The sequence below is a fragment of the Arachis ipaensis genome, chromosome B10, assembly GCF_000816755.2.
Source record: "Arachis ipaensis cultivar K30076 chromosome B10, Araip1.1, whole genome shotgun sequence".
Taxonomy (NCBI): domain Eukaryota; kingdom Viridiplantae; phylum Streptophyta; class Magnoliopsida; order Fabales; family Fabaceae; genus Arachis; species Arachis ipaensis.
This window is the reverse complement of record NC_029794.2, coordinates 21217267-21228768: the sequence shown is the minus strand read 5'-3', so window position 1 is coordinate 21228768 and position 11502 is coordinate 21217267. Positions and strand designations below refer to the sequence as shown.

The window sequence follows — 11502 nt, the reverse complement described above, 5'->3', positions numbered from 1 at the left end:
TACAAAATAATTAATAAAATGTGATTTGACTAGCATGAGGGTCTAGTAAAGAGCTAGTACATATTATTAATAAGGTTTAATTACTCTGTTGGTCTCTATAGTTTTATGAAATTTTTAATTAGGTCTCTATACTTTTTTTCCTTTCCATTGAGTTCTTGTACTAAAATTTTTTTAATTAGGTCCCTACACTTTTTTTCCTTTTATTTCAGTCCCTGCACCAAAATTTTTTTTAGTTGGGTCCTTGTAAAATTAAGTCAATTACTGCCAAGAGGGAGTTAATTGGAAAAAAAATTAGTGTAGGGATCCAATTAAAAGAAAAAAGAGTATAGATACCTACTTAAAAATTTCGCAAAATTATAGGAATCAACAGAGTAATTAAACCTATTAATAAACATATTAATGTTGTAATAAAGATGAGAGATGAGTTAGATGTCCATTAATGTTTGGGCGAATCAATTTTTTAACAAAAGAATGTTTAATTTTTTATTAATGAACTTTGAAAAACCAAAGCTTAGTGCCTGTATAAATAAGGCTTAAACCCCTCACAATCAATAACAACAATACAAAATATAAAACACTTCTTTTTCTTTCTTTCTTCGTATACTTATGCTGCAAATATAATATTAATATATGAACTATCTTTATTATAGTAGGATAATAATATTGGTGAATACTAATACTAGTATCTTCTATTTACAGTTCGTTATTTTATTTTTATTCCTCCTTCCTTATTTATTTATTTTACAACACATTATCAGCATGAGACTCTGAATAAAATTTAGGAAGACTCAGGTAATAAATTTTCATTATGTCAAAATTCTCTCATCTTGAATTTAACACTCTTGATATATCTGGAAATAACTACACTACTAAAAAATTAGTTATTACAGACGAATATTTTTGACAAATTTTATCCCACGGAAATACAGACGAAATTTGTGAGGGATTTTTTGTCGAAAACCAAAAAAAATGAATTAACATAAATTACAGATAGAAAAGAGAATCCATCGATAATTCTATAAAAAAAATTAATTTTTTTGTAGAAAATAGTTAATGACAGAAAATTTGTCTGTAATTAAATAAACAAAAATACTGCGTTCTACTAAATTATTACAGACAAAAAATCTGTCTATAATTTAAAATTTTCCATAAAAAACATTGAGTTAACCCTAACTTACACCCTAGTCTCTCGAGTTCCATTCACACTCTACACAAGTGAAGAGCTTCTTCCTTTCTCCGTCTACGCTCTCTCCATCGCACGAGGTTCTTTCACCACTGCCGCCGTCGGATCTCATCACTGACCTTAGCAACGGCCGTTCGCTGGTTATCCTCATCCGGTGTTCAGGAATCACTGCACTCATCCTTCAGGGAAGATCTCTGCCTTTGGTGGTCGCGGAGGTAGTTACGTCGTCGTCATTCTCACCGCTCTGGGCCCATCCGCCTCCTTCATGCACAGTGTCATCTCCCTCCAACTTTGCGACGGCACCGCTGGCTGCCGCCCGGCCAACCACAGCCTTTGTAAACGAGTAAGGTGGCTTTGGCGGTGGACGATTCAAGCCCTCCGCTGCTACTCTACTACCCTGGATGGCAACGTCCTCCTCAGCTCGGCCCGAGCCGTTTCCTCCAAATGCGCCAAATGTAGATCCAGGTGTTCTTCTCTTGTGTGTTCTGGAATGAGAGGTAATTTTGATTGCAGTTTTGGAATTGAATTTTGGAATCATGCTTGAACTGAAATTGCTCTTAATTATACTGGTTGAAATTCAAAATTGAAAGCTAATTCTTCTTCTTCAGCCAAATCTTTTGCTTCTTTTTCGTTTTTTGCATAAATAGACAAAGATGAATGCTGAATTATTGCTCGATCTACCAGCACTATTGATTTTGTTTGTTGTTGAGGTTAAAATGTAAAATTGAAATCTGATGAGTCTCCTTCTTCTCCTTTTATGTGAACTTCTTCTATAAGTTTTTGATTCCTTGCTGATTTTGAAGCTTTTGCTGTTGTAGACACTAATTCTGTAATTTTATATTCTGAATCTAAATTCCAAAATTGGAGATATGTGATTATTGAATTTTCTGCTGCTAGCTTTGCTGAATTGTTGCTGAGTAGTGAAAATTCTGTGTTTGATTTGGCCTGAATCTGGAAAATTGGAGGCTCTTGGAGTCGTTGATGATCGTTGATTTGGTTGTGGTTACTGTTCTAAGGTCGTATAATGAGACTGCATTTTTGGTTAGTTAAAATTATTCTGTCACCATCTTCAATTAAGCTCTGTCATATAAGCTCTGGCCCTGTTATTGTTTCTAGACTAGTCTGATTTTCCCTTGAATTCATGAAACAGGTTTGGGAAGGAGAAGGAGTCATAACTTATGGCCGAAAACTAATTGGAGCCACTGATCCACAAAAATCTGCACCTAGAACTATTGTTAAATATTGACTCTTATTTAGGTCACAGACCCAGATAACTCATCACAGAGCCTTTATGAAGCTTGGACTAGTTTTGGCACCTCTCCTTTGTAAGCATATTGCAACTGTCAAAAAATTAGTAAAGTAAAAGCATGCAATTTACTATGCTTTTAGTTTCAACAAATTGGCCAGTGATCAGTATGTGATTGATTGAACTTTAAAATAGTAGCATAACTTGAACATCTATAATAATCATGAACTATTTCTTTACATGGAAAGATTGGAAGATTAGGTGGTGGAGGATCAGATTATAAACCTTTTGTGCAGCATGTGGGAATTCCATCAATTGATATAGCCTTTGGAGGAGGTACATAACACATTAATTTAATCACTAAGATTCAGATGCGTTAATAATACTCTCTCTGCAAATTATCTAGTATACCACTCACTGTATGATGATTTTATCTGGATGCAGAAATTTGGAGATCCTATGTTTCATAGGCATGTTGTAGGTTGGTGACATTCAATTTTCTTTTTCAGTTTATGTCACATTAAACTCCATCTCAGTTTACTCTAATGATATCAAAATGTTTCTTGAAGAGTTAAGAATTTAATAATTACATATACAACTACAGGTTAAAATATGTTAACTTTTCCGCAATTAGTATATTCACAACATATACACATAGTGTTACAAATGGGAAAGTTCTGTTATCATGTTTGACACTTCATATGACCTTAGTTGATACGAGAATTTTTTTTTCGCATTGAATCGAATCAAATCCTAACAAGTGGTAACAGGATCTATGTCATTTCATACATTATGCGAAAGAATAGGTGAAGGAACTATAAAAACCACAAGAGAAACTATAACTACATATACTTAGTTCACTTGAATGACAATTGGCTCTATTGTGAAAAACAACTGCAAGTGTTTGGGGTCTAGTAGCATTATGGCTAGCAGATGAGGAGTTCTTACCTTTTGATTATCAATCCTATGCTAAGGAGCTCCAGGTGTGTTAACTTTGTACTTTTTACACTCAGACTGTTGTCACTGAATTCGACGTGGCAATATAGTGCCATATAATCTATGTAGCCGACCTCACATTATGAGATAAGGATCGTTGTAACTGAATTTTATAAAGATATTCATGAAACCAAAATGTTTGAATCCCAGCTTAATGTGAAGAACTTGGAAGATGAGATTTCAAATAAAGACATGAATTTGTCTCCTATATTGAAGTCAATCAAGGAGCTTGAGAAAGCAGCAATCAAGATAAATGACCAGAGAAAGGTATCATTTGGCAAAGTTTAAACTTAAAACAAACACAAGTTCTTAAAATAACAACTATCATATAATAAAGTGTTTTCTTTTCTTTTCTTTTCTTTTCTTTTTCTTTTTGTTCAGGAAATAGAAGCAAGTAAAGGTTGGAGAACATGGAAAGAGTACCAAATGAAAGTGAGAGATGTGAATGATAGACTTATGATGGTTGAACATGTATTCACTGACAGAGATGGCCTCTTAGGAATGACATGGCGTAAGCATTTGGTGAGTATATAGTTTTTTACTCTAAGAAGCAAGTGTTTTCTAGGCTTATTCCCTCATTCTTCTTCTGACTTATAATATCACATAGTCTCATTAACAAATTCTATGTGAACATTAGATGAATTCTACTGTTTTGAATGAAACCAGGGTTCTAACTTCTGAGAAAGATGAAATTGAAGAAACCAAACAAGTAAAGCAGAGAAGAAACATCAAACATGACTACTGCTGTTGGAATCACAGAATTTATTGGAGCAGAGATGATTAAGAAAGCAATTTCTTTGGCCTGGAAGGCTCACAAGACACCAGAAAAACTTTTCATTCTTGAAAAGGATCGCAAAGGGGACCCTCAACAAGTGTTCATCAGCTTCCCAGCATCAGGTTCTGCAAAAGATTGGTACTCTCAGAAGCCTTTTGGGGAAGTCCCAATAGACCCTGATCTGTTCCCATCACTTAAAAGCATTGGTTACAATGATGCTGCTAAAGTAAAAGAAGCTTTTCAAGGAAGGTTCCAAGCTATTTTGTCCAAGCCGTTACTTGAAACTGAGGTATTAATTGACCATAGTAGATAGTTTAGCCTAAGATCTACTATCCTATTAATTAAATTTTCATATATCACCTGGATTTGGAAATTAAATAATTAATTGTTTTCATTTTTAAAAACTATTTGCCTTTGTTAAATAAAGCACATACATTTTGGAATAAATCTGTAGGTGAAAGATGCAATGGATAAAAAGAGGCAAATAGTATTTATAGGGCACTCTTCTGGTTCCCCGATTAATTGTTACGAGATTTTTTTTTCCTTTAGTTATATGAAATTTTTAAAGACTTTATTAGGTAGACAATAATTTTTGTGAATAATGTAAACAATTAACTTTAAAATTAGTCCAATAAAGTAAAAACACACTACACCTCAAATTACCCACCTAAATCTTAATATTAGGATAACCATTCGTACACCTAGTGAGTTGAACATTTGATATATTCATTATTCACATTGTTTAATATTTTCATTGTCTACCTATACTTTTTCAATTTTTAATTAGCTGTTTATATTTTTTTTCCCAGTTAGATCTCTATATTGTATTAGGTTTTGTAATTAAATTTTTAATATGATAAAAAGGTCAAAATTAATAGAATATTTTATTAAACAAAGTGAATATTCCTAAGACCCTAATACTTGATTGAATATTTCGTTTTGTTTAATAAAATATTTCGTTAATTCTAACATTTTTATTATGATAGGAACTTAATTATAAAATTTGCTACAGTATAGAGACCCAATTGGAATAAAAAAATGTATAATGATCTAATTGAAAATTTGTTGAAATTATAAAGATCGGCAGAGTAATTAAACCTTTTTTAATTATCTTTAAGTAAAATAAAATTTTATGATTTTAATTTCCTTAATCAATTAAATTTATTATTTATCATTATTTAATTAAAACATTAAGTGCAGATTAAATACAAAAAAATATCAGTATTAAAAGTGTTTTTTAGTTTCCTAACTTGTCAATTCTTTATGAAATTATCAGTTAGTTACCTTTCTCTCTTGGTTCTCAGAAGATTACAGAGATCATCAAGAAATAATATGATAAACTGTATAAAATATTTGGAGACGTTCCTCTTCCGACAAAAAACCTTTGGTTTAAGGAGTGGAAGGTAAAAGTATTTTCTTATGAATATTGTTATCAATAAGAAAATTGGATATCTTCCATGCAGTAAGACTGAGACATTTTCTCTGATATATAATGAGCAAGTCATTTTTATTTGATGGAGAGTATAGGTTTATATACAAGGAATGAAGCTAAGCGAGACTACCTTGGGAAATTTAAAAAAAGAGAGTGCTAATAAAGTGAATCAATTAGTGATGAGCCTGTTGGATTGTATTGTCCTTTTGAACTGTGCAAGTGTACATACAAATAATACAATGAATGAGGTATAATATTCCTCTCTTCTGTGACTCATTGACGACTCTATGCATATTATAAAATAATTTTTTGGTAGAAAGTGGTTTTTTAAGGAAAAAATTCATAATTTGTTCCTTATCTTCTAATTTGTTGTGTAACTTTTTTTGCTTTCCTATTTGACTCAATGTGCTTCTGTGCAGATTTACTCTGTTCAATCTTGCGAAGGAGATTGCTTCCAAAGTTGTAATATTCCTTTCAAGAAATGTAGATTTCAATCAATTGGTTGAGTTATCTCTATCTGCCAGTCTACCATGGTCACTAGAGGTAAATTTCAACTTTTTTCCTATTGAAAAAACAAAAAAAGATTAACATGATGCTTAAGGGGGTCGTAACATAATATCAAAAGTAGCATATATATTCTCATGAATCATTATTATGTTGTATGAGGTGGTAAGTCTTTGTCTATCATCAACTAGAGTTTATACAGGTTATATGATGTTTAAGTTGACTTAAGACTCAAGTTATATCATTGATTCTAGGTGGAGAAAGTTCACTTAAATGGAAAACTGAAGGCGACCGCTGCGTATTTCAGCGACACAAGAGTTGGAGGTTGCTCGGTGAATAAACACATTCGCTTCTGCTCAAGCTCAAGTGATGAAGAATCAGGATTATCCCTGCAATGAAATAGTTTTAGTATAGTTGAACAATATACTGTGAATTATAGTTGATGATTAATACACTTTGTTTATGTTTTAAATTATATTGACTTGCTTGTTTATAGTACTTTTCTTTTAGTTTGATAATACGATGAATTTGTTTATTTTTTGAAATATTATAAATATTCGAATAAAAATTAGATAAAAATTTGTGTTAAATTTATATTTATTTTGTATGAAAACAAATTTATTTTGCAATGGAAAAATCTAAAAAAAAATTCTATTTTACCTTACAGACGGATTTACAGACAGATTTTTTGTCTGTATTCAGAGTGTGGGATGATTTTCTAAGATTCAAATTACAGACGGAAAATTCGTCGAAAAATCTGTCTGTAATTACCGATAGAAAATCCGTCGAAAAATCTATCTGTAATTACCGACGAAAATTTGTTGAAAAATCCGTCTGTAATTATCGACAGAAAAATCCGTCAAAAAATTCGTCTGTAATTACCGACGAAAAATCCGTCGGAAAGTTTGACGTTTCAGGGAAATGGAGGGGAGAATTTACCGAGGAAAAATCTGTCGATAACTGGTAAAAATCCGTCGGTAATTTTCCGACGGAAAAAAATCCATCGGTAAATAATTTTCGACGAGGCTTTTACAAAGGGACAAAATCCGTCGGTAATTTTGTCGGTAACCAAAAATCTGTCTATAAATCTGTCTGTATTAAACAATTTTTTAGTTGTGTTATCATGGATACTAGATGCTGAAATCTATCTTGAGTCAATGTGTCTAGGAGACACCATTAAGGATGAAAATAATGCATTCCAAAAGGATAAAGCCAAAGTCATGATCTTCCTTCGTCGTCATCTTGATGAAAGATTGAAAAATGAATATCTCACACTAAAAGGTCCTGCAGATCTGTGGAAAAACCTTGAAGAAGGTATAATCATCAAAAGATAGTGATACTTCCTTAAGCCCGATATGAGTGGACACACTTACGTCTTCAAGATTTTAAATCCATAAATGAATATAATTCAACACAATGAAATTATGTGGAAAAAAAATAACTGATAATGACATGTTAGAAAAAACTTTCTCGACCTTCCATGCCTTGAATGTGCTCCTGTAGTAGCAGTATCGAGAAAAAGAATTAAAAAAATATTCAGAGCTAATTTCTTGTCTTCTTGTTTCTGAACGCAAAAATGAGTTGCTTTTAAAAAATCATGAAGCACGTCCAGCTGGCGCCGCCCTATTTCCTGAAACAAATGTGACAAATCATAACCCTAGAAGAGGTAAATGGCAAGGTTTTGGTAACAAAAAAAATTATGGAAGAAAGAAAAATTATATTCACAAGAAAGTATCTCACCAAAAGTGGGATAAAGAAAGAAATAATGGGCAAAATAAATCAATAGAGGATAAATATTTCCGTTGTGGTGGAAAGAGCTATTGGTCACGTACTTATCGTACCCCGAGGCACCTAGTTGATCTTTATCAAGCATCTTTGAAAAAGGACGACAAAGGAAATGAGACAAATTTTGTTTCAAAGAATGTTGCTGATAATTACACAACTCATTATGAAGTATTTGATTCCTTTGAGGATCCTGAAGGAAATATTGGTTATCTGATCAATGATGAAAAAGTTTGATATTTGAGTTTAATACTCATGTAAATAAATAATGTAAAAAAACTTTTAAGTTTTATTTCCTATGTATTTAAATTTTAAGTGTGATGTATATAAATAATCTTTATTAAAATATTTATATTTATGAATTTCAAAATTACTAAATGTGTCAAGTTCAAAAATAATAATAATAATAGTAGTAATAATAATAATATTTTAGTATATGATACTATTTTTATGTACAGTGTTTTTTAGAAAAATAATTTTAATTAGGAATATAATTTTACTGTACATGTACTGTACTGCTACTCATTTTATTATTATTATTTGTCTTTAAAGAAAATGGAAAGGATATATAATAAAGATGTTTGCCTTACGAATAGTGCAAGTTCGCATACCATTCTCAAAAGTAATATATAACAATAATAAAATTTTTAGTATATAATATTATGTATAGTACTTCTTAGAAAAACAATTTCAATCAAGAAAATAATTTTATTGCGCATATACTTTTACTTATTTTATTATTATTACCTGTCTTTGAAAAAAATAGTAAGGACATATGGTGAAAATGTTTGCCTTGCGAATAGTGCAAGTTCACATACCATTCTCAAAAATAACATATATTTTACACATCTCGTACCAAAAGAAGAACGTGTTAATACTATTATCGGTTTAGGCAATGTGATAGAAGGCTCCGAAAGAACTATAATTTTATTTTCCGGAGGAACAAAATTCATAATAAATAATGCACTATTGTGTATTAAGTCTCTAAGGAACTTGTTGAGTTTTAAAGATATTCGTTGAAGTAGATATCATATTGAAACAATGAATGAGGGAAATCATGAGTACTTATGTATCACAACTCATGATTCAAATAAAGATGTTATATTAGAAAAGTTACCCTCACTTTAATCTGGGTTATACTATACTAAAATTACTGCAATCGAATCACATGCCATTGTAAACCAAAAGTTTACTAACCCAAAAGAATTCATAACTTGTGCACGATCGATTGGGTCATCTTGAAACAACCATGATGCGGAGAATTATTGAAAACTTCCATGGACATTCACTAAAAAACCAGAATATTCTTCAATCGAATGAATTTTGTTGGGATGCATATTCTCAAGGAAAACTAATTTTAAGGCCATCACTAGTGAAGATTAAATTTGAGTCCGCTGAATTCCTAGAAAGGATTCAAGGCGATATATGTGGACCTATTCATCTACCATGTGGATCTTTTAGATATTTTATAGTTCTAACGGACGCATCTTCGAGATGGTCACATTTGTGCTTATTGTCTTCTCACAACCTGGCGTTTACGAGATTACCTGCTCAAATTATTCGATTAAAAGCATAATTTTCAGAAAATCCAATCAAAGCAATTTGTCTTGATAATGCTGGTGAAATCACTTCCTAAGCATTTGATGCTTATTGTATGGCTAATGGAATAACCGTTGAACATCCAGTAGCTCATGTTCATACACAAAATAGGTTAGCAGAATCACTTACTAAACACTTCTAATTAATTGCTAGACCCTTACTTATGAAAACAAATTTTTCAACCTCTGTTTGGGGGCATGCAATTTTACATACTGCAGTACTTATTCATTTGAGGCCAACAAGTTACCATCAATTCCCTCCTCTGCAATTAGCTTTTGGCCAGCAACCGAATGTTTTCCATTTAAGAATATTTAGGTGTGCGATATATGTTCTAATTACCCCGCCTTTTCGCACCAAAATGGGACCCCAAAGAAAATTGGGAATATATGTTGAATATGATTCTCCCTCTATAGTGAGGTATCTTGAGATACAAATTGGAGATGTATTTAAAGCCCGATTTGTAGATTGTCATTTTGATTAATCAAAATTTTCAACATTAGGGGGAGAGAATAAGCTTCATGAAAAGGAACTTAATTGGAATGTATCATCCTTAATGCATTTAGATCCTCGATCAGGACAATGTGAATTATAAGTTTAAAAGATTATACATTTGCAAAGAATAGCAAATAAATTACCTGATGCATTTTCTGATATGAAAAAAATTACTAAATCCTATATACCAGCTAAAATGCTCCAATTTGAATTGATTTTCCAGTCGGACAAATGGCCATCGAAACGAATTCACGTCAAAAGTGTGGTAGGCCTATCAGTTCCAAAGACAAAAATTCTCGAAAAAGAAAAGAGATAAATATTATTCCTGTTCAAAAGGATAAAGACATAGTAAGACACCTGCAGTTGTCTAAAATTCTGATATAGTTTTGATGCCAAAAGACGTTAAGGTACCCGAAAATTTTGAAAATGACGAGATCTTGATAAATTATGTCTTTATAGAAAAAAAAGGGACCAAAATAAGATAATTGTTAATGAAATATTTGCATATAATGTAGCAATAAATATTATGCATGAAGGTAAGGATCTTGAGTCAAGAACGGTCAAAGAATGTCGACAAAAGAATGATTGGCCAAAATAGGAAAAAGCTATGAAGGCTAAGTTAGACTCATTTGCAAAACGTGAAGTCTTTGGACTTGTAGTCCGTACACTAGAAGATGTAAAACATGTTGGATACAGATAGGTATTTGTGAGAAAACGAAATGAGAAAAATGAAGTTGTACGCTATAAAGCTCAACTTGTTGTGCAAGGTTTTTCACAAAGGCCCGATATAGATTATGAAAAAACATATTCCCCTGTAGTGGATGCAAAACATTGCGTTATTTGATTAGTTTATCGGCATACCATAAACTACATATGCATCTAATAGATGTGGTAACAACCTATTTATATGGATCATTAGATTGTAATATATATATATATATATATGAAAGTCACTGAAGTACTAAAGATATCTAAACCATCCAATGAATATTCTCAAGTTCTCAGTCAAATTGCAAAGATCCTTATATGGTCAAAAGCAATCTGGACGAATATGGTATAATCGTATTACTGAGTATCTGGCCAGAAACAGATTTAAGAATGATGATATCTGTCCATGTGTTTTCATAAAGCAATCTGCATCTAGATTCATTATAATTGCTATGTATATTGATAATTTAAATATCATTGGAACCCCTAAAGAGATTCCAACAATTATAAAAGCTCTAAAAGAAGAGCTTGAGATGAAAGATCTTGGAAAGACTAAATTTTGTCTCGGCCTACAGATCGAGCATACAAAAGATCGGATATTTATTCATCAAACAACATACACAAAAAAGATCTTGAAGAGATTTTATATAGATAAGTTATATCATTAAGTACCCTAATGATCGTAAGATCTTTGTGTTCGGTTTCACCCGGCCCATGCACACCCCTACTCAACTTAAAGGTGGATACATCAAAGGTGATAGAAAAAATCATATTTCTGCCAAATT

General features: G+C 31.7%; 1 protein-coding gene across 12 annotated transcripts; it reads left to right on the top strand.

The window, feature by feature from the left end:
* On the top strand, positions 1167-6634 carry LOC107623219 (probable glutamate carboxypeptidase LAMP1). Of its 12 annotated transcripts, XR_002356729.1 has the most exons (13): positions 1167-1680; positions 2081-2224; positions 2334-2508; positions 2678-2765; positions 2874-2910; positions 3331-3412; positions 3576-3692; positions 3807-3947; positions 4092-4489; positions 5505-5603; positions 5728-5880; positions 6052-6175; positions 6391-6634. XR_002356729.1 is itself a non-coding variant. In XM_021114969.1 (7 exons), the coding sequence occupies exons 5-7, from the start codon at positions 3561-3563 to the stop codon at positions 6532-6534; spliced, it is 417 nt and encodes a 138-aa protein (XP_020970628.1). In that variant the 5' UTR covers positions 1167-1680; positions 2081-2224; positions 2334-2508; positions 2678-2765; positions 2874-3560; the 3' UTR covers positions 6535-6634. The 12 variants fall into 12 exon arrangements, 1 of the variants encoding a protein (XP_020970628.1); XR_002356728.1 differs by having other exon boundaries at positions 3331-3692; XR_001616378.2 differs by having other exon boundaries at positions 2874-3412.

Excerpts from the sequence above, each read along its gene's own strand:
- LOC107623219 (XM_021114969.1), top strand. The coding sequence starts at position 3,561 with ATGTTTGAATCCCAGCTTAATGTGAAGAACTTGGAAGATGAGATTTCA. Across the intron at positions 3,693-3,806 it reads AGATAAATGACCAGAGAAAG|GAAATAGAAGCAAGTAAAGG; the intron begins GTATCATTTGGC and ends CTTTTTGTTCAG. Across the intron at positions 3,948-6,390 it reads TGACATGGCGTAAGCATTTG|GTGGAGAAAGTTCACTTAAA; the intron begins GTGAGTATATAG and ends CATTGATTCTAG.